General features: G+C 41.3%; 1 protein-coding gene across 10 annotated transcripts in view; it reads right to left on the reverse strand.

Annotated features, from left to right (window-relative positions):
• Positions 1 to 949: 949 nt before the first annotated feature.
• ralgapa1 (Ral GTPase activating protein catalytic subunit alpha 1) overlaps positions 950 to 27,261 on the reverse strand; it is a 71,413-nt gene continuing 45,101 nt past the window's right edge. For 5 of the 10 annotated variants that reach the window (XM_063500048.1, XM_063500051.1, XM_063500049.1 and 2 more), the window contains 3 exons: positions 8,365 to 8,489; positions 4,333 to 4,444; positions 950 to 3,475 (listed from right to left, as the gene is read on the reverse strand). In XM_063500048.1, the coding sequence (XP_063356118.1) occupies positions 3,388 to 3,475; positions 4,333 to 4,444; positions 8,365 to 8,489 (325 nt within the window). In that variant the 3' untranslated portion in view covers positions 950 to 3,387. Of the gene's footprint in view, positions 3,476 to 4,332; positions 4,445 to 4,672; positions 4,705 to 6,206; positions 6,240 to 8,364; positions 8,490 to 27,261 lie in introns of all 10 variants that reach the window. The other 5 variants (XM_063500054.1, XM_063500055.1, XM_063500045.1 and 2 more) reach the window with 3 other exon arrangements.

Genomic DNA, 27,261 nt, shown 5'->3' on the forward strand with positions numbered 1-27,261 from the left:
TTAATTTTAATGGTCACCTGGACACAAAAACTGCACGTAGATACTAAAATCTGATAAAATAACATCTCAAAATGCCTTTTTTTTTCCCACAAAGCTACAAATCTACCACAAACCTCTGATTGTTTCTTCTCTGGGTGCTTAAATAACACATTTATAGTTCTGCTGTATAATATCTGGACTATATGCTACACCCTGAGGGAGTAAAAGAAGATGCTGAAGATGACCTGTAACTGTCCAAGGTGCTGAAACCCTGCCTGGAAACAGGCTTCTACACAACCATCCTAGCTCACTTTTCCTTAAAGGAAAAAGGGGCTATTTTAAGTTACCGGACAAAACAAATAATCCAGAATAATGTTAACTGATTAAATTATTTCTTATTACTTACAGTTCAGCTTCTCTTGCAAATAACCTGGCACTAAAACTCATTAATGCCACCATCAGAGTGAGTAAAACGGGCCCAACAGCCAGTCATTTTGAACTTGGCATTTGTTTTTATGTTCACTGAAGCTTTACAGTGTAACCATAATGGGTGATCTTCCTCCTTCTCATCCTAAAAAACAAAATTTTCAAACCACAAATGTACAGAGATCAATGAATAAGAGTAAAGAGAAAACAATCAGACCGTAATATGCCTTTTATAATAAACATGCTCGTTAATTTCTCAGCTATAAAATATTTTCATACAGAAATGAAACAGTTAATGTTATACTGCTATTAAAAAAGGTCTTTTGTCTTTGATTATTCATGTTGAGATATTTGCTAAATGCCTTTATGATGCTAAAAATGTAATGTGTGGTTCTATGAAGCCTGTACAGTCCTATTTTGATATGGCTGAATGTGAAACTAATGACAAAATTGTGAATAAATGTGAGTAGAGTCCAATCAACACTGCGCTGTCAGCCTGCTGCTGTTATTGTTTTGAAGCTGATTAACCACACAACTCTGGCGGTTACTGGTACGAATTGTTTTATTGTCAAACTCCATCTTGGCACATCCATACGCTTGCCGTGTGTCTGGCGTTAACACATGTTCACACAGTTGACAGTTTGTGGAGTGCTTGCGCAGTCAAAGCATGCAGCTGGTACTGAACTGGTGTCATGCAGTGTGTGTAATCAGTAGTATCCATCAGGTGGGGGATTTACACTGTTTCTCCTCTTCAGATGAAGAGTGACGCCGATATGACTTATTCATGCTCTTTGGGTGGAAACTGTAGTTGAAGGGGACAAAAGAACAGTATGTACAACCCGTGGATCTTTAAAGCAGCATCTGAACGCTAATCCACTGGGGAGCGTAAACATGGTGCCGTCGTGTGGTTTCGGTGCTGGGACGGAGTTTGGGGTGTGAACTGAGCAGGCTCGGTGACCTCTAGTATACATACACATATATATATATATATATATATACACACACAGCATGTAGAGATCAGGGTGCAGTGGGGCCTCTCAACCATTCAATGGTGCTTTGACCTCAGTGACAAAAGTAACAAGAGTAAATAATTTAAAGGGAAGACTCAAACCTCAGCTGACTTCAAGTAACCACACATGAATCTGACCTCCTCCTTTTTAAATATTAAGTTTGAAATAAAAAGAAAATTGTTACACAATCCCTTTAATCTATAGAGTATATGGCTGAAACAAACAGTAACAAAACTTTCAACAGTAACAGACACGGGAAGAGCGTTCGTTTAACCTTTTTTCCTCTAAACTCACAGAAAGAGCTAAACTGAAAATGTTAAATACATTAAAAAAAAAGTGGTAGTGTTGCGACTGCATGCTGATGTCCCCTCCCTCAATGACACCTCTTTTTCTTCCCCTTCTTTGGTTGTGGTTCTCTCATTTTTGTATTCCCCCCCCAAACCCTGAAAACTGCCTACAAAACACTGAAAATGAAGCGCTAAACCAACTCTTAGTGGACTTTTGTGGACCCAGATCCCAACACGCTGAAGTGTGTTATAAATACCAGTCCCCCTCCCCCCCTCACCAGCCTTTTACAGTAATTCATGAGAACGACGATTCCCTCCATACAGATTTACAAGCTCCATCACGGGAAGAACAGCGTAGAATGAATTTAAATTCCTGGACGATGAAGAGCAAGCTGGTTATGAGAGCTTGAAATCTTGTAGCGCTAACCTACTTTTTGTTTTGTTTTCTAGCAAGTCTGCGGTTTGGATTTCAACCACAGTTTGGCTTTGGCAGCTATAACCGTATTTACACACGCACAACAAGCTTCCTTATACTGTACACATTCTTATAGATATTCATATATCTACTATGTATATATATATATTTATACTCATATAGATATACAACATATACTCGAGGGAACAAAGAAAGAAAAAGCTGTGGTTCTTTGCCTCAGATGAAGGAGTGACTAAAAATACAGTAACATTCCTGTTCGGGTCAAAACTCAGTTTACAGTCAATTAAAAGAAAAAAACCCCAAACATGATAATATTAATATCAGTGCTCGTTTTACAGTATCAGAAGAAAACAAAATGATGTATGCAAGTGCCTCCTCTTCCATCGGTCTGTCCTGTTAATGATCATCAGAGGAAGTTCAGACTTTTATTCTGGATTCAAACACGGAGAACGTTTTTTTTTTTTTTTTGGCCTTGAGAAAGTAACTCTCTTTATCATTTCAGGTCTGCGCTGCGCTGAGAACAAAAAAAAATAGACTTTTATCGCTTTCTTTACAGCCTCCACTCCCGCCTCTGCCTTTACACACACACACACGCACACACCTCCTATAGTACAAATATACAGATTCCTTACAGCAACACTCGGTGCATGACGCGACACACTGACGCTTTTCTTCTTCTTTGCAGTCCTGCTCACACCGACTGGCATTGTGTGCACTTTCTAATATGGCACAGGCTGTTATGAACTAATACTGCACTGCTAATTTTACTACTCAACATGCTGCAACACTGGTTTGACTTGTCTCTGTGTGTGTGTGTGTTTTGTTTTTTTTGTTTTTTTCCCCAAGCAAAGCTGCAGATATACAGAGCAGCATCTGTGAGTATTTTTCAAAATAAAAGTTACAGTATTGCCCATAGAATACTTTTATATATATTTAGTACAAGAGAACACGTGTGCCCATTAAAGCCCAGGGTCCAACCAGAAATGCAACATGCTGGGATGAATCAGCGCCTACTCAAGAGTTTATATTAATTTGCTTACATACCTAATTTTGTGTGCTTTGTAAACGGACCAATTTAAAATTGCTTGTTTTTGAGGATCCTGATACCTCTGATTGGCTGATATGAAAGCTGTTTGTTTCCTAATGTGATATCAAGTGTGAGTTCTGGCTGAGTCCTGCAGATTGGGGAGTTCAGGTCTTATTGGCTGATCCGGAGGAGCGTCGCAGCTTCATGGACATGCGGCTCTTGCTAGTCCGAGGAGACATGGGGGACGCCGTGTCGCTCCCGGCCTCCCCAAGAGCCGGACTTTCTCCCCGAAGAATCTCTAGGCAGGAGCCTGAAGAGGAAGAGGAAGAAGAGGAGGAGAAGGGGGGTTTGAGGGGAAGACGGGCGAGGTGAGGGGGGTTTAGATAGGAGAGAATGGGGGGTGGAGGTAAATAAGGAGAAAAAGGATGAAGGGACAACAATAAAATTATATTTCAGCCCACGGTGGTCTACGAAGCCACACTGCACAGATTCCTACAGTCACAGAGGCAGGACAATCAGATGAACGGACACAGACACACAGCTAGAGACAGGAACCTGATACGAGCTCTATTTCCTTAAGTTAAAGGTTCCCCAAAACCACTAGACATGTGCATGACCTATAGTTAATGTGAAACAGAAAAGTAATTATTTAAACCAGCCAAAATTAAGTTAATCTGAGCCAGACTAAGCCTCACTGACAGGACATACTACCCCTTTACCAGTGACTACAAAGACATTTTAAAGTTTTTCCTGCTTTGCAGCTGAACCTCTTATAGAACAGGTCCCACCTCTATCAGGATAGCTTTGGATGATACAGTTTAAAGCAAGGCTGTCAAACTCATTTCACATACAGCTCACTTTGATGTTAAGTGGGCTGGATGAGTGAAACTCACCTTTGTGTCAGTGTAAAGGCGTTTAGATAAACATTTAGTCCCTGAGACATCTTAATACAAGAAACAGAAGTGCAAATTAAATAGTAGGTCTCAGGTTTACTACATAATAAAGAAATGTTCCAACAGAACAACATCTGGGCTAAAACTGCAAAAAATAAATGTTTAAAATTGCAGAGAAACTTCTGGTAGCTCACTGCACAGACTGTCCTGTAATTTAAAGCATTTTAAAGTGCAATTTAAAGTTCACAATTTATTCACCATCTCTAGTGCATACCATTCACAGCTAGCATGAAGAACCTTCTGCTTAAGACCTTTCCCTTTAACTCTGAGCTGGTTAAAGCTGTCTAGTGGTTTCGGGACCATCAGATACATTGCACTATGCTCCTCTAATGAGTGGAAGTCAGGAGAGGATAAAGGAAGAAAGAGAGAAGGACAAAGAAATAAAGAAGGTATCGGAAGAGGAGCAGTTCAGGAGAGAAAAGAAAAAGAAAACTGAATAAAAACAGAAAAAAGAAAAAGCCACACATGTGTAACAGAAAGGAACAGAAAGACACATATGACACACTTCACAAGCACATTTACATTACGTACACGTACATAATGAGTACACGTACAACAGAGCATATTCACTTAATTTGTCCCATCCCTGTTACATTGAAAGTGCACAATTGAAAACACAGAAAACAGCGTTAGTCCAACATTCAAACAGCTTTTGTGCACATGTGCAGACCTATGCTTGGTTTACCACTTTAACAGGATGTCAGAGTGCATATTTTTGAGCAGCACTATGGCACTACATCATATCACAACCGGGAAGAGAGAGAGCGAGAGGAGCATACAAAAAGGTTAGAGGTCAAGTTTCACCAGGTGAGCGTGACATCGCAGGTTAACAGAACGACCAAGTTACGGATCGAGTGGACAGACAGGAGAAAAGGACGTCTCACTTTCACCCAGCCTCGGAGAGCGATTTGCTATGACGTTCGTGTCATGTTTGAGGAACATTTATCGGGATGCAGAGTGGGTACGTTAATAAATCAAGATGTTATTTTCATCCCGACAGCCAGTGAGTCAGACATCTCAAGAGGAAGACAAAATGTTTCCCTCTTAAGGTTGTCTTCTTGTGCCTGTGATGAGTGAAACTCATCTTTGCAACAAAACTTTTAAAATTTGTAGATCGCTCTGTGGAAGTTCCATTCTCACCACTTGCAGCTGCCTGTGTTAAATCTTTAACCTGAAGTTCAGAGAAGCTACGGGGAGCTAAATCTACCGAATATAGCATGTGGTGAACATGGTGTGGATAAAAAGCACAAACGGTGTGCTGACTGGGTTCACAAGGGCTCACACCACAGTTCAAGGGGTCTGCAACGACTCCTCCTTTTCAGAAGTCTCAGGAAATCTGTGTTAGTTGCAAAAGATGGATGTAACCCATTTCTTGGGTTGCTTGGATGGTCTGTTAGTTCAACTATAACACAGCAGGCCCTTATATTTTTCACTTTAATGCATTAACAAAAAGGTACCAACAGGATACAGATCCAGTCACCAGTGGGGGTAATTACCATTATTAACTCCAAGATTTGCTATAAAGTGGGAAATTACTTGTAGAGACCAGGCTGTGAACAAGCGCATTCCTGCTGTAAAGGCGTGCATTTTAGCACGGGAGTCTGCGGGGACTGACTGCAGCTTTTGGAAGCAGCTTAAAGTTTTAGTTTTAGCCCCAGAAAGCTGCTGCTTGGACAGAAAAGGACTTCCAGGAAAAGACCAACAACTAGCACTTAGATAAGGAGACCAACCTGAGTAAGAGACACTTTAAAATTTAAACCAGGTGATGGTTTTGTTTTTAAGAATAAGTTAAAACTGGACTTATTTGTGTGTCTGACACTCAAGAATAAAAACAAGTGTTTTGCCTTCTTACTGCCTCTGATAATGATCCATAAAACAAAAGTCACACCAAACCACAAGTTGAAAGTGAGGCTTCCTTTTAAAGTGAAGGCAGCTGTTAACACATGCAGACCTGGTTAAACAGTCGAAAACACAGGAGGAAGAAGAAACGGAGAGATGGAGAAATCACAGGAGTGTGAAGGCTAGGCTGAAACGTCAGTAGGAAGAGCCAGTCAGAACTGGGCGTGTCAATCATGTGACCAGGCTTACCTTTTTAGCTATAGGCAAGTGAGACAATACGATCTAGAGGGGGGGAGGGGGACAAAAAGAAAATAAAATGGGTGGGAAAAATTGAAATAAAACAAAATAAAAACAGAGAGAAGAATGATTGATCATTGTGTTATTAAGAGAGGTGAACCTGTGAGTAAATACAGGAGGGGGAGGGCAGGAAATTAATTACTCTGGGTTGACTTCAGAGCACGGGATCATCAAAAGTTTGTCAAAAGCAGCATCTCAAGTCACAATTTTTAGATGTGACACACTCATCGTGACTAAAGATCAAGCAGGCTTTATTACTGGGATCTGATCCTGTGCTCTGAAAGGGAATTTGGGGCCAAACCCATGACAAACCAATACAGAGCCTTTAATATGTTACATTTAAATTCCATTTAATAAGAATGAGTGAAAATTGGTGGGTGGGGTGGGTGGGGGTGTTGTGCCAGATTTATTTAGCCTCAAAGCAGGTTGATTATTGTTGTATTATTATTAATATTTTGACACAGCAGCTGGTAAGATGAGGAGCAGGTGGCTAAGGAAAGGAAACAGGCATCAATTATACAAATATTAAGACAAACGCACACAGTCACACCTGTCATGTGTCCCTACAAACCATCATTTGATTACACCACGCACTTCTGCTCCTTCAGGTCACACATTTATAAATCTTTAAGAAGAAAATATGTGGCTTACCTGCAAAAATTAATTAATTTTTAATTAGATTAAACTGGAGCCAAAGGACAGACCACCATTTTAAGCAGATGAATTGCAAGGACTAATGATCTGTATCAATTTAATAAACTTAAACAGGATACATATGAGAGTCATATATAAGTCCCATGTGCGTGCCTGGCATCTCTACGGCTGATCAGATGTCAGCTAATTCCTCAGAGGAGCTCTAGAGAGAGAAAAAAGGGCCCGAGTGCAGCTTTGGATACAAAACAGAGCTCAGCAGATACTCAGACTGTGAATCAGGCTCTGTGTGTGTGTGTGTGTGTGTGTGTGTGTGTGTGTGTGTGTGTGTGTGTGTGTGTGTGTGTGTGTGTGTGTGTGTGTGCGTGTGTGCTCTGAAGTTCATCCTATCAAATCTGGACAATGAGTGCCAGCAAAATACAATCTGTACACAACAAACACAAAATATGTGGGATTTTTTATTTAGTATGTCACGCTGTTATGGTCGGGGCTCCGGCACCAATTTAAGAATCAAAATCTGCCATTTTAAGACATTTTTAATTAGAAGTGAACAATGTAGAAATGTGAAGTGCTCAGCAGCGCAGCGATCCCTATAGCAGGGCAGCGTTTGATGTTTTCTTTGGTCACACTTGAAACTAAAAAGTCAAGCCTCCTGTATGTAGGGAGGGTTTCCACAAGTATATTCCTTTGGAGCTGAGTACTTTTCTTTAAAAAAAAAAAAAAAAAAAATTATTAGCCATTTCATAGGATTTCATAGGATTTTAAAATTTTAATTTTTTTTGTACATTTTACTTTTTATTTACCTGTTTTTCTTTTGAGAAGAGGACATAAAACAAAAGGACTTTTATAGAAATTAGAGTTCTGACACATGAAATACTATTTGGGTCCATAATTTAGTGCTAGCTTTAGTCCTCAGCGAATGAGTCAGAGTGCATTTCGTCTATGTCCAGCTACTGATGTGCCAAATATATCCCACCTAAAATAAAATAACTTGATCTGAGAATAGTTGCAGTTTTTGGTTTAACTGTTTATTTTCATATGAGGTGTAATAAAGAAACCGATTAGGCTTTTCCACCCAAATTTATCCTGTCTTTTATAATTAGTTGATTATCGTGAACTTAAGTGTGTTTCATGAATACTGTGGATATTTTCTGATTTAAAGTTCACAGGGGTGTGCACAGAATTTCTGAGACCTTGAAACGTTAAAAGTACAGGACATATTACATATGACTACTGTGTGCTGCACTTTTTTCTGGTACCCTGAATGTTGGACATGTTTCCAGATAATTCACTGGAATGTAATATTTGCATGCACTTTAAAGGGTCAGGTGACCATGTGGGACATGTGGCTCCTTTTTACCTTAATTTTGACACCATCTCATGTTATGGCAAACACCCAGATTTATAGCCTATTTCATACATTTTTTGACAGATGTAGCTGCTGCTGCTGTGGTCTTACCTGTGTCAGAAGGCAGGTGAGTGCAAGGAGCAGGACTGTAGACTCGGGCTGCGTAATCCTCAAATGTGGTTGGCTCCTGGTGGTGCTGCACGATATTTTCTAAGTATCGGGCGCGCTCCTCATAGCTGAGTTCAAAGGTCAAGGACAACTCAAACAGGAGCAGAAACACAGACACTAACAGAAAGAAGCACAATGGGTTAACTTGTCCTTAAAAAGTTATTAAAACCACCACTAGAGGCTGACCAATACAGGATTTTTAGGAACGATATCAATTCCAATACTGATATTTGGTGATTTAAATATCTGATACATCAACCAATATTTTATTTTATGTCAGAAATTAAAAAGCTTGTTTACACTCAGCCAGAGTCCGCTCAGATTTGCTGCCTGTTGTTGTGGACAAATATGGATTATCAGCACTTGTACCATGGTTGATGATAACTGATTAAATCTTTAATTATTCCAGAATCATAGTCAACAGAAACAAAATAATTCAAATAACACAAAAACAAGATAAAAACAAAAGTATCCAAATCACCTTCCCACAGAGAGAAATACACCAGTGTTTCCGTGTCTTATTGTATTTATTTTTAAATTTTCATCTGTATCAGTCGCTATAAATGCCGATACCAGTATACCTAAAAAGGTCTTGTGGTTCGAGCCTACATCTATAACCGCCGCCACACAAAAATGGGACAGGAATAAAACACAAAATAACCATTATGTTTGTTTCTTTTAGTCAAGCTTACAAATACACATTTAAGGTGAAATTACTGGTCATGGTGAATATGGAGGTGATAAAGATACAAGATAAAGTTGCACACTGGTGCTGCGGAGCTTGAAATGGGTGGTGTTACAAAGGACACCGGCCAACTGGGGGACTGAAGACCAGGATAACTGTTTCTGTTGTAAATATTAAAATCCTTCAAATTTATGGGGACAATACTGCTCGAGGCCAATCATTAAAAAAAAAAAAAAAACCCTTGCTAATTAACTGTTTGCATACTTCATACGATTAAATGTGAAACTAAAATGAAGTTGAGTTACTTTAACAAAGCTTTCTCCAATTTCAGCGACCCCCCCCCCTTTTCTAAACACATTGCATAGTTATGAAAAACCTTTGATGTTCCAGGAGAGAGAAAAAAAACTGCATTCAAGTCTCATGTGCTTCCAAATTTTTTTAAAGCTCACTATAATCACTACTAAATGTGCATTATTTGTCAAGAGTTTAACCCTCAATAGAAATCCACCGCATCTCTTATTCAGACTGCGTAGGCCTTGTGGGTCGGCAAATAACCCATTGTGAAATAATCTGCAATGTCCTCCAAATTCATGCAGTTTAACATAATTCAGCACTGTGTGCGTCATGTTTCAATTCAGCCCTCCAAAGTGAGCTCTCTCACTTATTATGGCCCTCTGGAATAACAAATATCACCCGGCCGTGCCCTAAAACGAACGCTTATATAAAAAGGGAGTAAACCTTTAAAGGATTATAGCTTTTGGATTAATATAATATAAATGATAAAAGAACTCAAACCCTAATTTGGAGCCCAGTACAAGAAAACTGAAATACCACGTGTTTATTGAATGACCGTGTACCTTCATGTCCATGTGACTCTACAGAGAATAATCCAGCCAGAGACAGCAAGAGAGAAAAAAAACTTGCTATTTATCACTTGCTATTATTCAAAACGAAAGGTGCAGGGATTCAGCAGAGAGCAGAGTAAATGGAAACCAGGACTTCAACTGTCCATCTATTAGAGATAACCTCATTGATAGAATGACATTTACCCTCTCTTGCTTAGTCCTTCTCATACATCCCCCCATAATGACAGACACGCACAGCTGTTACAGCCTCCTGACACACACGCACACACCCATACACAAATATAAACACACACACACAGTTCAGTCCCATCATCTCCCAACAGAATGACCATTTGCTCAGTGAGCTCCAATAACAAGGGCTTTTCAATGAGAAAACAGTGTTTATGTGTGTGTCCGGATTTGATAAGTTTGGATGTGAGAAAGCACAGTGTGTGTGTGTGTGTGTGCACGTGATGCTGTTTGAGTGTGTGATGGGATTAAGCCAATGAATCTTCAGAATGAAATCTGTGTGTGTGTGTGTGCACGTTGTGAATGGCTCGGCCATCTGTAATAGCACCCATGGGTTTTCTATTGGGTTAGAGAGCTGGTCTATGGGCCTCAGAAGGAGAGAGATTCAGGTCTAATGGTAACTGATTCAGTTAGAGACAATGATAATAACAACAATATGGCTGCTTTAAAGTGCGCTGGCACAACAGAGGGGAAAGGAGGGGGGCAGATAAGTGGAAAAAAAGCAGGGAAAATAGAGAGGAGGAAATCTATATAAACTTGTGACAGGGTGACGGTTTGTCAAAGATTGTTTCTGACATTTACCAGACTTGACTTCACGGGAACTTCAACGTCTAAAAACAGCTGTTATTGTTTCAAAAAAATACTCGTCGAAACCTCAGAAGGAGGGACGGGGGTCGGAGGTGCAAATGCAGTGAGATGCTGAGGGAGGAAGAGAACTTGTTAAAAGGGAAAGGGAAACAGCGAAGGTGAAGATGAAGGAAGGGTGAGAATCCTTCCTCTGCGGCTTCCTCCTGCGTCGCCGCCGCAGAGGAAGCGAGGCGGCGACGGCGATGTTTAAGTAACAACACGAGAGCCGGGAGAGCAGCGGCAGGCGCACAAAGACCGTCGAGCCGGCGCCTCGCACGCCGAGTCTCTGTGTGATCTCGCCGTTTGCCCTTTCCTGCTTCCCCCTCACCGCCATCGCACCTCCCCCTTTGGTGAACGAAGGTGTGTTTGTGCGAGTCGGAGGGGGAAGAGAGGTGTGCATGTAATGCAATTAGGAGATAGAGGTGCTATTATATATTCAGGCAAACAACACCTAATCATCTTCATATCATGTTTTAATAATGTGTGTCTGAGAAAGGGGGAGGGAAAAAAAAAGCACATAAAAGGCTCCCGTTTCCTCATTTCTGAGGAGGTGAAAAGGTTTAAAGGACACCCGCGGGAAAGAAAGATGTCTGCAGAGACGGGAGAATAAGGACAAATACATACAGAGACGCAGTACCACTGCTGAGATAAGTGACGGGAACATCTCTTTCTTCCCTCGTCCTCCGTCTGCCTCCTTTATACCTCCTTCCCTTTTTGTTCCTCTCAGCGTGGGCTGTGTCACCGTGTCACAAACACCAACTCCCCGCTGGGATGAGGCGACATGAGGAGGACAGGGACGACGGACCGATGTGCAAAACATACACGAGCAGTAATCTCACCTTCATCAGCGGTGGACAAGCTTTAAAACACTCTGCACGGAGAACATCGGCTACACCGGGCTGTTCTAGAAACGAAAATGTCCACATGGGGTCTTTATAAATCTTTATAATTAATGTCTCTACAACATCGACTGCATATTAAACCTTTTTTCTTATTTTTTTATGAAAGCCACGTGTAGTCTCGACACCTTGTCCTGCGCCTTGGGAGCCTCGAGAAACCCTGTTAACGCTGCTTTGACCCACTTCGCCATCGAAGCAAACTTTAGCACTTTTCTTTACGTGACAACATTTAGAACAAAATATTTATCTGTATGACTTCTTTAAGTCAAATTAAATAGAGGTCCTGTGTGTCTCTTTCTGCTTCAGCTTTTACAAACATTTTTCTCTTATTTGATACTGAAAATTAAATCTTAATAACAGAAACTGTGACTGAGATTTAACGATTTTAGGTTTTCTTGATATTTATTTTCCCAAATGTTTAATCCTCCTCTGTGAGGCATTTCAGGAGGCCGGTCTGCACGAAGCATGGTACTGAAATAAAGTTATTATTATTGGTATTTAAAAAAAAGAAAAAAAAATTAGAAACCATTGAGAGGTCATAGAAAATAGAGTTGCAATGCGCTCGCACATCTCTGCCTCCATCCATCCCTCTGTCCCTCTATCCAAATGGCAGTCGCAACTATGAAATCTGCTGTAATTGAATTTCAGATGGCTCCTCTTATTAAGTCATTAGCAGAAAAATATCCCTCTTTCAGCGAGAGAAGGGGAAAGAAAGAGGGAAAATTATAAGGGGAGGACGAGGGGAAAAAGGCTGGTGAGGGAGAAAAAGAAAGCAGAGCAGAGAAAGGCGGACAGGAGAAACATGGAGGAGAGAGGGGGCGGATAAAGAGGCTCTTTTGTGTCGAGTCAGAAACTCATTTTCTTGTGCGTGGCTGAAAGGAGTGGAGAGAGTGAAGTGTTCGTGCTTTCCTCCTGCTCTTTCTCCCCCTCTTCTGTCGCTTTCTCTCTCTCTCCATTTCAGACCTTTTCTCTCCCGCAGCGCCGCTCATTGTGGCGGTGTTCGACTCCTGTGATCACTTGAGACCGAGGGAGGCTGGAGGAGGAGAGGAGGCGAGGGGAGGAGAGAGGGAGCTTGTTAGCGCATTAGGAGCTAGGCCCACTGCTGGGATGTGTGTGTATGGCAATGTTTGTATGTAGGGGGTGTGTGCTGTGAGACTATATATAAAGTCTGTAGAGGTAGAAATGTGACTGTATGGTGTTTACAGAGAGCATCAAAACCCGGTTGTCAATTAATAATGCAATTAATAATGGTCAAGAGGTAATTGAAAAAAGTAATAAAAAAGTGAAAAATATGTTTGTCGATATACAAGCTCAGAATAACATAAGGAAGAGCTGCATGGATCTTCATGAATCCTCAGTGGAGGCTTGTGAAAGTTTAAAAAACTAAAGCCAGGTAGTCGTGCTAGATGTTAAGTGGTGCAAGTACACCCATGGAAATAAATGAACTGGTTCCTGTGTGAAGTTTGCATGTTCCCCCTGTGCTCATGTGGGCTTTGTCCGAGTAGTCTGGATTTATCCCGCAGTCCAAAGACGTGTGTTAGGCTGATTAGCGGTTCCAAATATGAGTGATGTAACCAAGGTTTCTGAACTTTGTGTTAAAATACAAAAAAAACATCACAAAGCGACCAAAAAAAGAAATGCAAAGAAACCACAAAGAGCCTGAAGAGAAGCGAAATAACCACACAAAAAAAATCACAAAAAATTAAGATCTTTAAAAAAAAAAGAAAAGAAAAAAAGGAAAAAAAAAATTATAAAATAATTTATTTTACTAAACCAATGCTTTTCCTAAAACCTTATCCCTGCAGAGTTGCCGGGCTTCCTACAGAGTAACTGGTGACAATAAAAACTGTTGAGGAGCTTTCTCAATCTGAAGCCCTATGAATATCATCTAAGGACTTTAACTTAGTCTTAAGATCGACAAATATGCTGCAGCAACAAACGTGCTATTACATCCCTAAAGGACGTTATGCCATTGGTTCTCTTTTCAGCAGAAATGTGGCTTAACCCCACTTATTGAGCTGATATTGAGCTATATCCAGATCCACAGCAAGAAATGGGGACCCTGCTGTGGCACACTTGGTTGAGCAGGTAACCTGTATGCCAAAAGATGCAGGGGCTTTGGGCGAACTCTGCTCTTTTCCAACTTCCCAGTCTAAGACTGTGTTTTCCAGCTACCTTTACTTTCTCACTAAAAAGAAGAAAGACCAACAAGCCTTTAAATACACTTTATGACCTCTCTGCCTTGCACTTTGCAAAACATTAGTTCAATCTGAGGATGGAAAAAAAATGCCTCCAATCAGTCTTATTGAATAGGATTAAAGAGGGGAAAAACAGCTGAGCAATGTTGGTTTTGAAGTGTTAAAAGGAACAGGCAGTGTTTGCTGAAGGTCATCTCTTCCTGTAAATGAATAAAAATTTGTTGTTTTTAATAAGTAACTGAAATTGGAGTACTAAATCGACTAAAAATAAATTAAGAAAGAGCAGCACAGCCGGTGAAAAGCTAGCCACGTTCTTTAACCTTTTAGTGCTGAATCTGAATAGCTAATTTCCTCTGGTCAGACAAGTGACTCTAATTTACACTCTAATTTAAAAAGGGTGAACATGAAGTACGGCGGTCCATCCTGTTTTTCCTGCTGTACTAACAACTTTTTATGATTTTCTATTTTGAGAAAATTGCATTAAAAAGCAGCACAACTTGTCTGTTTTCTTGTCTACGAGACACCTCTCATCAGAGACACACACACACAGCCTATCTCACCCAGCATCTCCCAAACACACACACACACAACCCCCCCTATCTGTCCTCTGCACCCCGGGCATTGGAACAGACAACAGAGAGAAGGACATCAGAGGGATAATACAATTGGAAAAGCTTTACAGCATGTAATGATAAACCTGTGCGTGTATGTGTGTGCGTCCACGCCCAAAGGAACAAGCTAATGGGTTTATATCTTTCTGTGATAGCAATGATATGGAGGGGCTTTGTGATTTCATTATGAGCGTGTGTGTGTGTCCACGTATGCCAAAGATGAGGACAGAGATAGGTTAGTCTAATGCACTACTTATTGCTCAACGTGCATGAAAAGACACACACACACACACACACACACACACATCACACAATCGCATTTGCCCCTATTCATCTGCTCTTTAACCTGATGCAGAAACAGAGGCCGAGGAGAAAAAACAGACGTGATACATTAATTGGCCCCTTGTCACCCCACTATTTCACCCTTTGACATGTGTGTGCGCGCGCACACACACACACACACACACACACACACACACACACACACACACACACACACACACACACACACACACACACACACACACACACACACACACGTCTGGTTTGCTATCCTCGTGGGGACATCCCATTGACATAATGCTTTCCCTAGCCCCTTACCCTAACCCTAACCATTAAAAATGAATGCCTAACCCTAACCCTTACCCTAAACCTAACCATAACCTAATTGTAACCCTGACAGTAAAACCGCATTTTGAGTGTGAAAATTGCTTTCAACCCCGAGGGGACCTGGATTTTGGTCCCCACGGTGCAGAAAGTCCCCACCAGAATAGTAAAAGTCAGATTTTGGTCCCCACCAGGGTAGTACGAACCCGTACACACACACACACACACACACACACACACACACACACACCTACCTCCCTGTCACCACAGGGGAGCCTTAAAGCTGCCAGTGCAATTACAAGCTTTATTTAACCAGCACAGAGACACTAAAGTTCACACAGGCACAGCATGGGTGCTGGTGATTGTCACCAAGACCGTAATAATAATTCCCTTATTAAGGAGATGCATCCGCTTCTTATCTGCAGGCGGTTACACAATAAACCCCCCCCCCTCTCCTCACACACATATATCTATAAAATCACCGATATGAATCCTCATAATATGGATATAAGAGCTGACAAAGAAAGTAATTCCTCACCTCCCGCATGCATCACACAGATGTTAAATTCAAGTTTTTGTACATCTTTCTGCTTCTAGCGGCCGATATAATCTGTTCATAATAAGCCTTAAAAAGTGAAAAGTAAAAGCCTGGCACGTTATATATAAAACAGAATTAACATTTTAGCTAAAATGACAAAACACATCCAAGGTGTTCCCAGGCCAGCTGAGAGATATAATCTCTCCAGCGTGTCCTGGGTCTGCCCCGGGGCCTCCTCCCGGTGGGACATGACAAGGACACCTCACCCAGGAGGCATCCTTGTCAGATGCCCGAACCACCTCAGCTGGCTCCTTTCGATGTGGAGGAGCAGCGGCTCTACTCTGAGCCCCTCCCGGATGGCTAAACTTCTCACCCTATCTCTAAGGGAGAGGCTGGCCACCCTTCAGAGGAAGCTCATTTCTGCCGCTTGTATCCGTGATCTCGTTCTTTCGGTCACTACCCACGGCTCGTGACCATAGGTGAGGGTAGGGACGTAGATCAACCGGTAAATTGAGAGCGTTGCTTTTACGCTCAGCTCTCTCTTCACCACGACGGACCGGTGCAGCACCAATCCGTCTGTCGATCTCCGGCTCCCTTCTCCCATCACTCGCGAACAAGACCCCGAGATACTTGAACTCCTCCGCTTGGGGCAGGAACGCTTGGGGGTGGGCACTCCACCCTTTGACAAAACAAAGCTGACAGGAAGTGTCAAAAATAAAAACTGCAGATCCTTAAGTGGCTGCTTTAGGCCAACTATAAAGTGAGCAAGTCCCCATAGGCTCCTCATTTTTTTGTGTAACTTAACACTAATTAACAAGTATCTGTATCTGTGAAAGGAACCCGAATAGTCTATGCCTTGGTAAACAAACTTGCTAATATTCACTGAAATGTATGACTTCTCATTCTGTCAAAAAGATGTCAAAAAACAAACGAACAAAAAACTACAAAGAAACAAAAACACGTCATGAACACAACAAACGCAAAAGAAGGCTTCAAAAACCAATCGTGACAGCTCAACAGCTATGCCCATCTTTCATTTACAGTCTATGCAATAAGGGTGGATTGACTGCCAAATTTTTGTCAACCAGAATAATTACGCCATTTTGGACAAATAATAAAATGCTCCTGCTTATTAAATGTGAATATATGGAGCTTGTCCTTCATCTTATCTGATTGGATAAAATGTGCAATGCAAGAGGTTGATACTTCCTTAAAAACATATTGTGACCATTTTAGTTCATTTGAAATCTCAAAAGAAGATGCTTATGTTTCAGACTGATGTCTTTCTGCAATCAAGAATCAAAATGTCAAAAAAATCAACTTGACAGAACAAGGGGACTTAAAGTTACCAAATAATTTGAATAAAAAGTCTGAAAACTTTATTGGTAACATTTAAAACATCTGCTGGGATGTAGCAGGCGCCCTTGAGATACACAAATCCTGCCCCACTTAGCGCTTATTAGCTGGGTAAAAATATTTTTTTCTTCTAATCCAATTATCATCAGTAATTAATCTTTCGCCAACACCCCCTGTCTGTGCTCAGGAACACTTTTTTCTTTCTGCCTCTTTAAGGCTAAATTCAACACGCCTATTAGAGCTCATGACACACAGTCTGCTGTTCTGCAGTTTGTCTCGGTCATCCGTGAGGGAACCCACCCTGAATCTTAAACACCTTATCACATAAAGATACTTACATTCACACACCCGGCCGCAAAGCGCATTCACGTACTTACACACTCACATACACACAACTGCAGATTAGCTTGTTTACCAGTCAGAGGGGGGCCTGCTCCAGCAAGGTGTGATCGAGCCACTGATGGCTGCGGCTCATGTGTCTGCACAGCTCTCGGTGACAAGCATGTATACTTGCACACAAACACAGACACTCACCCGCTCAGTCATGACATGAATCATGAATGTTGGAAATTAGACCCAAAAAACCATCACGGGGCAGGAGTAACATTAAAGTAATGCACATCAGCTTTGATAATTGACACCTATGTATTGACTGCTAGTCACGCTGCTCTGTGGGGGCGGAGAGTTTACTAAAGAGCTGAGAAGAAACATCGCTGCTTTGTGCTTGTGCAAGACACTTCGGCTTACGAGTGCAAGAATACAAACTTGGACAGTCTTCATGCTTCACGGTAATACTCAACTTGCTGCAGTAGCTGCAGTTTCTTAAAATGTTTATGAGAACTGCAAGTTAATAAAAAAAGACTTGTACCCAGGTATTATAGTTTAATTACTACATTTAAAGGGTTCAATTATGTTGTTCATGGGAAAGTAAAATGCACTCGAATATGGTGTTATGATTCTCTGATGTGCTGTTGTAGTGAATTTACTGTGTGGCCATTCACTACAGGATGGTTAAAGTGGACCATGAAGGTCTGAAGGTCTACTAGAAGATGTGAATGACTACAGACAATTCCTACTGTGACCATCACCAAAATCTACACCGCGACAATGATCAGCGAGATGCTCGGATGACCTCAAGATGACCTCACAAGGAGCAGTACCCTCCATGGAGAAGAAGACTAGAGATGAAGAAGGTGCCTAAGAAGCACAGCAAGCTGCCTAAACCTGAGGCCTTAGAAACTGCCAAACAAAGACTCACAGCCTTGGCCAGCCGCTTAAAGAGGTACACCAGAAAGTTGGAAGGCAGGACAATAAACCAGCTGTACTCTACTAAGCCATCTATGGTGTACTCCCAGTAGCAGGGGAACACTATGAGAACAACCCCACCAAAGCTGGAGACAGAGCAATACTGGAATAGCATATGGGAGAAGGACGCAATCCATAACGGCAATGCTCAGTGGCTAGTGGATCTACAAGCAGACCACAGAAAGGAACTCAGCACATACACAGGACTTTGTAGTTTTATGTGATCTGTCTTACTTACAACTTATTGTGAAATTTACTCCCTCCTAGATATTCTACAAACTGACTTGTTGTAACACTGGCATCTCAATTCAGTACCACAAAATTCAGTGAGCTCTTTTACAACAAATCATATCTCCACCAATGTTTGTAAAGGCAGCTTGCATTTTTAGGTTCTTAACTTGATGCACCTGTGGGACTGAAAACATCCAACTTCAAAGCATAAGCGGTTCATCCCAAAACATTTATTCATTTGGTGTAGCTTAAAGTGTGAGCAGCCTTAAAGGAGGAACTAAAACAGCTCCTAATCAAGCAAAGCTAGTCTAGTCAAGTGCTAGAATAGAAATATAAAATTTATTGAAATATGCTCTTAAGTTTAAAGGCATTACTGTAAATTTAAAAGTCATCTAAATAAGTCAAATCTGCTAAAAGCCACCTAAACTGCTGATGTAAAGATCATTTTATCCCTCCACCCATAGGTTAAACTGCAGTGTTTGGGGTGCGTAGGGAATACATAGTGTGCCTGAGGTTGGGAGAAATACCACATAGATTTTTGTATTTAGGATTCTCTAAATGTTTTTTTCTCTCATGCATAATATCATAGTTTATGAGGTACAACCACAACCAGCAAAAGTAACAATATGTGCCTGAGATGCAAAAGATTTCTGGTTCGAGACTAGAAGGAGACAAATCCAGCCTCAGGGGGCCGGAACAGCCTGAGTCTAGATAAATGGGAGGGTTGCATCAGGAAGGATGCAAAAAATCAAATATGTGTATCCATCCACGGTGGCGACCTCTTGGGAAATAAGGAAGCAGTCAAAAGTACAAAATTAAGCTTTCAAAATAATCAGTGAAATTCAACTGAAAAACACCTGGGAACAACTTCTCTTTAACTCAAACATGGCCACATGTTAACTGTAACATCTGTACACTTTCAAGTGTTTGGAAATCATAGCACTAATATGTGACTGTGAAGCAGGCAGTCATCCTAGAAGCAACACACACATACACACAGACTTCCCCAAGGAGACGGGGAAAGAGATTAGCCGTGACCCCTCCTCCTCACCCCTTTTCTTTTCATTTCCTCTAACTACCCGACGGGAAACAATTAACCACAATCACCTCCCCCTCTGCAAGCATTCACACAGACTTATATTCATTTCCTTACCCTTAACCCGCACTAATACACAGACCCTTAGCCTAATCCTGATTGTGTATGTGCCACTCAATGTGTGGCACTGATTTCTGTCAATCTGCCAGCAGAAGCTGCTCATGCACCGCAGAGTTTTATGCTCATTTACATCCAGATTTTAAATAATGGAGCAGCTTTACTCATGGAAGACTTTTTCACCAAGTGTTTTAAATGTACGTTTGTGATAGATTTATCAGTGAGAGCATGACGCAGGCATTGGTGCGGCTTTCTTTTAAATCAAAAGAAATGCTTCTCCAGTGTCTGACGGGTGCAGCGGAGCCTGTGGGAGGTTAAGGATAACATGACCCCATTTCAGCATCAGCAATAAGAAAATGTCTTCAATTTGTAAGGCTCTGCCCTCACCTTTCTGCCGTGGTGAGAAACACACACATCCTTGTCACACACAGCAGATTGTAGCCTTACTGGGACAATAGGCTCTATTGTGGGAGTTGGCAAAGAGAAGCCAGGCAGGCCGCTAGGCGTTTGGCTGCCCTTGGTGTGTGTGTGTGTGTGTGTGTCTGTGTGTGTGTGTGGATATGGGGGATAATAGCGCTACATGCCCAGAGCTGCCACCATTTCAGTGGGAACAGAGTGTGAAAGCGAGAGAAAGGCACTGACACTCACACACACACACTCACAAACAGAGCATCGCTATCATACTGAGCCATATGCTGACCCCAGCCTCAGTGCAGCTATCTCTGCCAATCAACTACTAGAGGGGACGTCCCACACAACCAATACACACACACACACACACACACACACACACACACACACACACACACACACACACACACACACACACACACACACACACACACACACACACACACACCCTTTAATCCTGAAAGTAACGTTTATACACATGCACTTCATGTTTACGTTTTGTGTAAGTGTAAATGGATAGGTGATATATTTGAAAATTCATGCACACACAAACATTTGCTGGCAGCCTGTGTGTGTGTGTGTCCGTGTGTGTATAGCAGCTTAGTGTCTCTCCAACATTGTTCCCCAAAAACCACAATCACACAGGAGCAGATGGAGGATGGCCACAGCCTGCTCTTTCTCACACACACACACACACACACACACCCACCAACTAACACAAGCAAATCGCAGCGCAACACGGTGTTATCAGATGGTAGAGCAGCTGTAGTAGATGCAGCTAGGTGACCAGTGGGCCAGCATGATGACTCTGCTTAGACGAACTCACGGTCACAAAACTCAACTTTAGCTTGGAAAACAGATTTTACTCAATAAGGTAAAGATTCAAGTCACCTCTTATAAAAAGCATCAGATTTAGAGAACAAGTTTCCACTTTCACACTCAGCTGATTTTTGTTTTGTACAACAAAATTTTTTTTACCTTCCTACTATGGTTTGTTTTGAAATTTTGTGCTTTTTAAAAATAATTCGTGTCAGTTTTTAGCATTTTGAGGACTCGTAACTATAAACACAGGAGACTGCTACATGAAGGCTTCAGGGCTGAAACACTTTTTAAGATCTTTTAATAATGACAATCAAATGAATTTTACACCCACTCAAAGTGCCACGATCTAAAGGTTTACATCTCCTTTTTGTCATGAAATCAACATTACTTTAGTCAAGGACAAGCAGGCATATAAAAAAAAAGCAGGTTTTATGTTGCAGGGTGACATACGACTTTTCCACCTCTAATGGTGCATGCTTTCTTCATTCATATAAGGGTAATATCAAAAGAAAAGCATTCTTGTGAACATGCACTGTAACCCATATTTTCAAGTCTTAAAAGTAATCGTAAAAAACATTAAAGTTTATTATGAACAGCTTCGCAACTGTCCCCAGTAATATATCCAAGGGAATTGTGATAGAGATGATCTACAGTAGGGCTATGCACATCACATCTGGATCCTGACATGCTGGTGTCGCTTAAAGAGTGATGACACCCAGCAGTCTGCTCCTCACTTTTATCTGGTCTAATCTATGAGTTCAGGAGGACTGATTCCAATCTGATGGGCTATTCTTTACGTGACTAAAGATTGGCTGCGTGTGTGCTAACACGAGTCATCAGCGGGAAGAGAAGGGAAGTTTCTAATACCAGCTTTGTGTTATTGTTCATCGTGACATGTGCGAGTGTAGTGAGGCCTATATGAAGAGTGTGTGCATGCATGTGTTGGGGAGTTTTGGACTGCTTCTGCTGCTGCAGTGAGCTGATATGTGAGATAGAGCTGTGTTTACACACAGCTGCCCCAGCAGCCTGGCACCCTGTGTGTGAGTGTGCTGTGTGGTTTTGGATGGCTGTGGTCACGGTGAATGAAAGATCAGAGAGAGAGAAAAGGCAGATGGACTGCCCTGAGGGCCAAGAGACAGAGAGAGGGGGAGAGAGGGAAGAAGGCAGACAGAGAGAGAGGGGGAGAGAGAGAGAACGGGAAAGAAAGACGAGAAAAATGCCAGTTAACACTGACATACTTTGTCTTGCCAACCTTCTCTCCGTTTGCTTCTGTGTCAGCCCCTCAGCGAGGTCCTATCAGTCAATGTTACAATGCAGCACTCAGCTGAAGCTTTATGCAGAACTGAAAGAGATTCATACACAAGGACATCTAAGCCTCATGTATTCCGTGTTGCCGAATTCACAGGTATGTCAGGAAGATATGAATCATTCATCTCTTCAAATCTCCACTACTTTACAGTCAGAAAACCAGTGTACACATGTGAGCGTTGGCCCCAAGCTGAGACCAATGGGAGGGTTGGGTTAGGAAGGTCTTCTGACGTAAAATCTTTGCTAAAACAAAAACATGCAGATCAAGAATGAGATTACCATACTGAATGTGTTGAGGTCCCGGTTAGCGATGACCGCTAGCAGTACTTACTAGTGCTAACTGACATTAGCCTTTCTGCTAAGCTGGACAAACTGTTTGATGCCCAACCACATTCAGTACAAAAGGTCAGAAAAGTGAAGCCAATGAAACGGGTCTTAAACCTTTAATAAAACCTGTAATCCTTTCAACAGCCACCAGGGGGAGATACCTGTGGTTGCATGAGGACAAAAAGGCCTCGGGCCCTGATCTCTAAACACTTTCCTGATGAGTTTCTGAGCTCAGACACTCATTTCTGGTCATAATGAACAGAATATTAAGTCCATTTCATAGGTTTTGGTCCCTCATATATGGGGCAAAAATTCATCAACAAATGCATCATCTCTGATGTAACATATCTTATAACACAAACATTTTAGTTTCTTTTAAAAAATTTTTACATTAGGAGTCTCAAATGATTTCTATAACACTGAATGACAGGAACACAAAGCATGGGCTACTAATATTATTATTTTTTAAACGTAGTTCAAGTTGATCAGTTGTCATGAGAATTTGCATAATCATGATGAAGGAACTGACCTTCCAGCCCATTGTTCCTTGAGTGGGCTGGTTTCAGTCATTATGCAAATGTACTGTTTATAAGATTGGGGAAACCTGCAGTCAGCTGAGACTGAAGAAGTCACTTGGATGAGTGACGAAACGTTTCTCCCACTGAAAACGCTACGTCCAGATGAACAGAATCAACTTTTGGAGATGTGGTTCAAGTTCCACAAACCACATGTTAGAATAAATGTTCCAAACAGTTAAATTCACTCTGAGCAGGAAACCACTTGCAAATATTCAACAACAGCTGAAAATCAGGGGGGGGGAAAGAAACCATGGTTGAAACACAGGAAAATGCATGATCCGTGTATTTGTGTGAGGCTTCCTTTTCTGTAATAGCTGAACAAAACAAAGCAATGAAACCAACCGCGCCTGGAAAACGGTTTGATCACTGCAGCCGCCACAGAGAGAGGAAGATCCTCATCGGAGCACAAGCTGTTGTGTCATTTTAAACACAACTTATCACAAAGACCTGGGTCGGTGCAACTACAAAACAACTACTGTACCCATGAAAAAGTGTTTTGCTCTGATTTAAATTTGATCTCAAGTGGCAAAATGTAACATTTAAATGCTTTAAGGTTAGAAATGTGCTGTATTACGCCCCCTTATAGAGGCTTTATTTAAGACCCAAGATGTCGTTGCTTGGCCAGGTATGTTGTAATTTGGAAGCCCCCCTTGAGAACAAATAAACAAGACATTAAACGCATGAATAACAGTAAAAATTAAAAATATGCATGAATTAATTTATAAAATAAATGATATATTCATACTTTTTAAAAAATGCACTGCATTTATTTACCTTTGTATTAATTTACCTATATATATCGAGACTCTGGCTTTATTTAAGAAATTATTATTATTTTTAAGTCTATGCCCTTATTTCTGCATTAGCTTCTGAACATAATGCATTCTTTTCTATATCTATCAATGCATTTCATAACGACAGGGCCTACAATCACCCTAATGATGAGAACTGAGGCACGTACTAATTAAGCTAAGTAACAATTTATTTACACATTTTTTTCTTTATTTATTTATTTTTTATTATTGCAGTTCTTCATACTTGAGGGGACCTAGCTGGAAGAAAAATGCCAACAGGGAAATATTATTGAGAAAAGTTTTTCTTAAAGGGTTGCTATTACATCATGAAGCGACTTTCCCTCACTTTAGGACAATGAGAATGAACAGACAAGAAAAAGATCTGGGGGAGAAAAACTGAATGAAGAACGAAAAGTAATAAATGTGAAAAAGATGAAAAACAGACAGTACGACAGAGATAGAAAAAAAGGATTTGCTAAGATAAAGGAATTAGAGTGACAAGAGAGACAATGCAGGGACAGAATTAGGGAGGAAGATAGAGGAAAAGATGATGAGGGCCACAGATACAAGATAGAAGCAGGAGGAGGTGGAAAAGGCCACAAGAAGACGTACAGGGATGTGAGTGTAAAGATAGATGGTCCCAGAGTTTGAGGGAGGGAGGGAGGAAAGGAGTGACAGAAGTGGGGGACACAAAGGGAGGGAGAGGTGGAGAGACAGATAAGAGGAGCAGAGTGGTGTGTGTAGCACAGAGATGGGGAGTCAATAATGACTGATTACTGTAATTCAGCCTGTCAGAGACATCGGCCTGCTGCTACCACCAATCGATACACGCCAGGACACTCTCAGACACACACAAACACCCCGAAACAAACATGCGTGACACACGTGTGTCACCAAGCACACATGCTCACAAACAAACGTCTGCAGTGGGTAAAACGGACGCGCGCACACAGTCTCGCACGGAAACGCAGGACATGTGGACGCTTGCAGAGGTGTCTACATGTCTGCACACTGGCTCAAGATTGCTGGAGTAACACAAAAAACACAAACTGAGATATGAAGGTGGGGAAGAAGCAGTGGGCGCACAAAAACGCACATACACCTACACAAAGCTGTTGGGAGGGGGGGTGTTTGCTCACGAGCTACAGCCCCACACTGAGCCTAACAGCCTGTGTATCACTAGCAGAGCGAAATGGCTTCTTCAGCCTGTCCTTTCCCTCGTCTATCCACATGGTCCACCATCTTTCTGCCATCACCTGCACTATGTACGGGACAGGTGACAAAGTAAAGGTGGGGGGAAGTGACGCCACATGCCACCAGAACAGCTCCAAGCAGTTTTGACCCTGAATCACAGAGGCTCTGGAACTGTACTGCATGGATGAACACCAATCTTTCAAAGGATTTTCTCCCTCAGAATAATGTCCAACACCTCAGTGCCAAATCCCCCACATGTGTGCACCTTCCAGGTGAACTGGATGACTTGGACAAAGTCTGATAACTGAAGCTGCCCGATACCACAAGGCTCTACTCTTGGGAAATGTAGGAAACACAAGTTAGGCTGCAGTCTGAAAGCAAAGTGCTCTACACGGGTACTAAGATATCTTTGGGGTCTTTGAGATATAATGGGGACATTCGGGCTTTGCATGTGAAGAGAAGGATTTCAAATTTAATACTGAATTAAACACTTCCTGTTAGTCATGTCACTGTAGCATTCTGGTAGAAATAAAATATTAAAAATAATAATAATAATAAGGAATTACAATCGTTCAGCCTAGAAGTTACAAGCGCCTGTTTTTCAGCATGAAGGTGATCACTCAGAAAAACTTTGTATTGATTTGCAGAGACGATTCTCTTTAAAAGGGACAAGTGGAACCAAAGCATGTCTGCACAAAGTCCCTCACGACAAAACAGAGCCGCCGGATCCCCTCACTGTAGGGAATAGGGATTATGTTTTTCCTTTAATTGGTCATCAGGCAGTTTTGAACACAAAGAAATGAGAGAACACAAAGATATGCACACAGACATGGAGGACAATTACGGTTTTGGTTTTTGTGTTTGTTTTAGTTTCACAGTCTTTCTGTTAAAAAATATGGGTTTAAAAATGTTAATTAATCTGCATGTTTTTATATTGATTCACTTGGATTTTTGTACCTCTTGTGTCCATGTAAGTGTAATCAAGAGTGTGTATGAATGTGGATACTTATCTGGCTGTGTGTCTCTGAGACCAGAGAGCAAAGCCTCTCATTTAGGAACAGCATTAGAGAGGAGAGTCATCGATAATTATCGACCACGGCTTCTTCCAAACCATCGCTTCGGATCAGGCAGACAGACTGCATGCATACCTGTCTGTCTGCCTTTCTCTCCTTGCACACACAGATGCACTGACACACACATATACACACCCTCCGAATGTGCATCCCAATATTCTCTGCCTGGCCACGCACGGGTAAACACGCACACTTGATATATAGCACTTCAGAGGCAACTAAATGCAGCTCTATCAAACGAGCTCTCATATTCTGAAAGCCGCACAGCACTGGACATTGATTTGCTATTCTTAATCCTCCGACCCAACATTCTCTCTCACACTCACACACACGTGCAAGGATTTCAAAAGCCCACACAGTAAAACGACATTCTCACACCTTCAATGTAAGTTTTTAAAACATCTCATCATTTGAGAGCATGTGGAGTTGTGGATGACAAGGCAAGTCATAAAAAATTAAATAAATAAATAAATATCAAGATGATGCAAAACTGCTAAAAATAGTTTTAGTCTGCATTTAGTGGACTTAGAATTTAATGTAACACTAAAAAAGCTACAACCACAGTACAAAAGAAAAAGAGATGGAAGACCTTTTCTGCACGAGGCTGCAAAGGACGATATGTTGTCAGCTGTCAGCAAGCCTACCTGCTTCAGTGAAGGTTAGACACAGCGATATTTAAAGTGTTTTGCAAACTCTTTCAGGCCAATAATAATAAAATAATCCCTTGAATTCTTCTGAGCAATCATTTGGGAAAAAAAGGAAAAAGAAAGAAAGAAATGAGATATGTATTTGGTGTGACTCTCGTTCACCTTGATACTTAAAACTTTGCAAAGTGCAGGAATATCTGAAGTCTTTAGACCTAAACAGAGAGCTGGTAATAGCATAAATCCACGTGCTGCAGACCTTAGAGTTTTGAATGAAGTTTTTTTTCTGAAGTTTGTGGAAAAAGAGTCTTGTGAGGTTAAATATCTCTTAAAATGCAAACATAATACACAACAATATAAATAATATGCTAATATAACACAAGAGA

The sequence above is a fragment of the Pelmatolapia mariae genome, linkage group LG16_19 (assembly GCF_036321145.2).
Source record: "Pelmatolapia mariae isolate MD_Pm_ZW linkage group LG16_19, Pm_UMD_F_2, whole genome shotgun sequence".
NCBI lineage: Eukaryota > Metazoa > Chordata > Actinopteri > Cichliformes > Cichlidae > Pelmatolapia > Pelmatolapia mariae.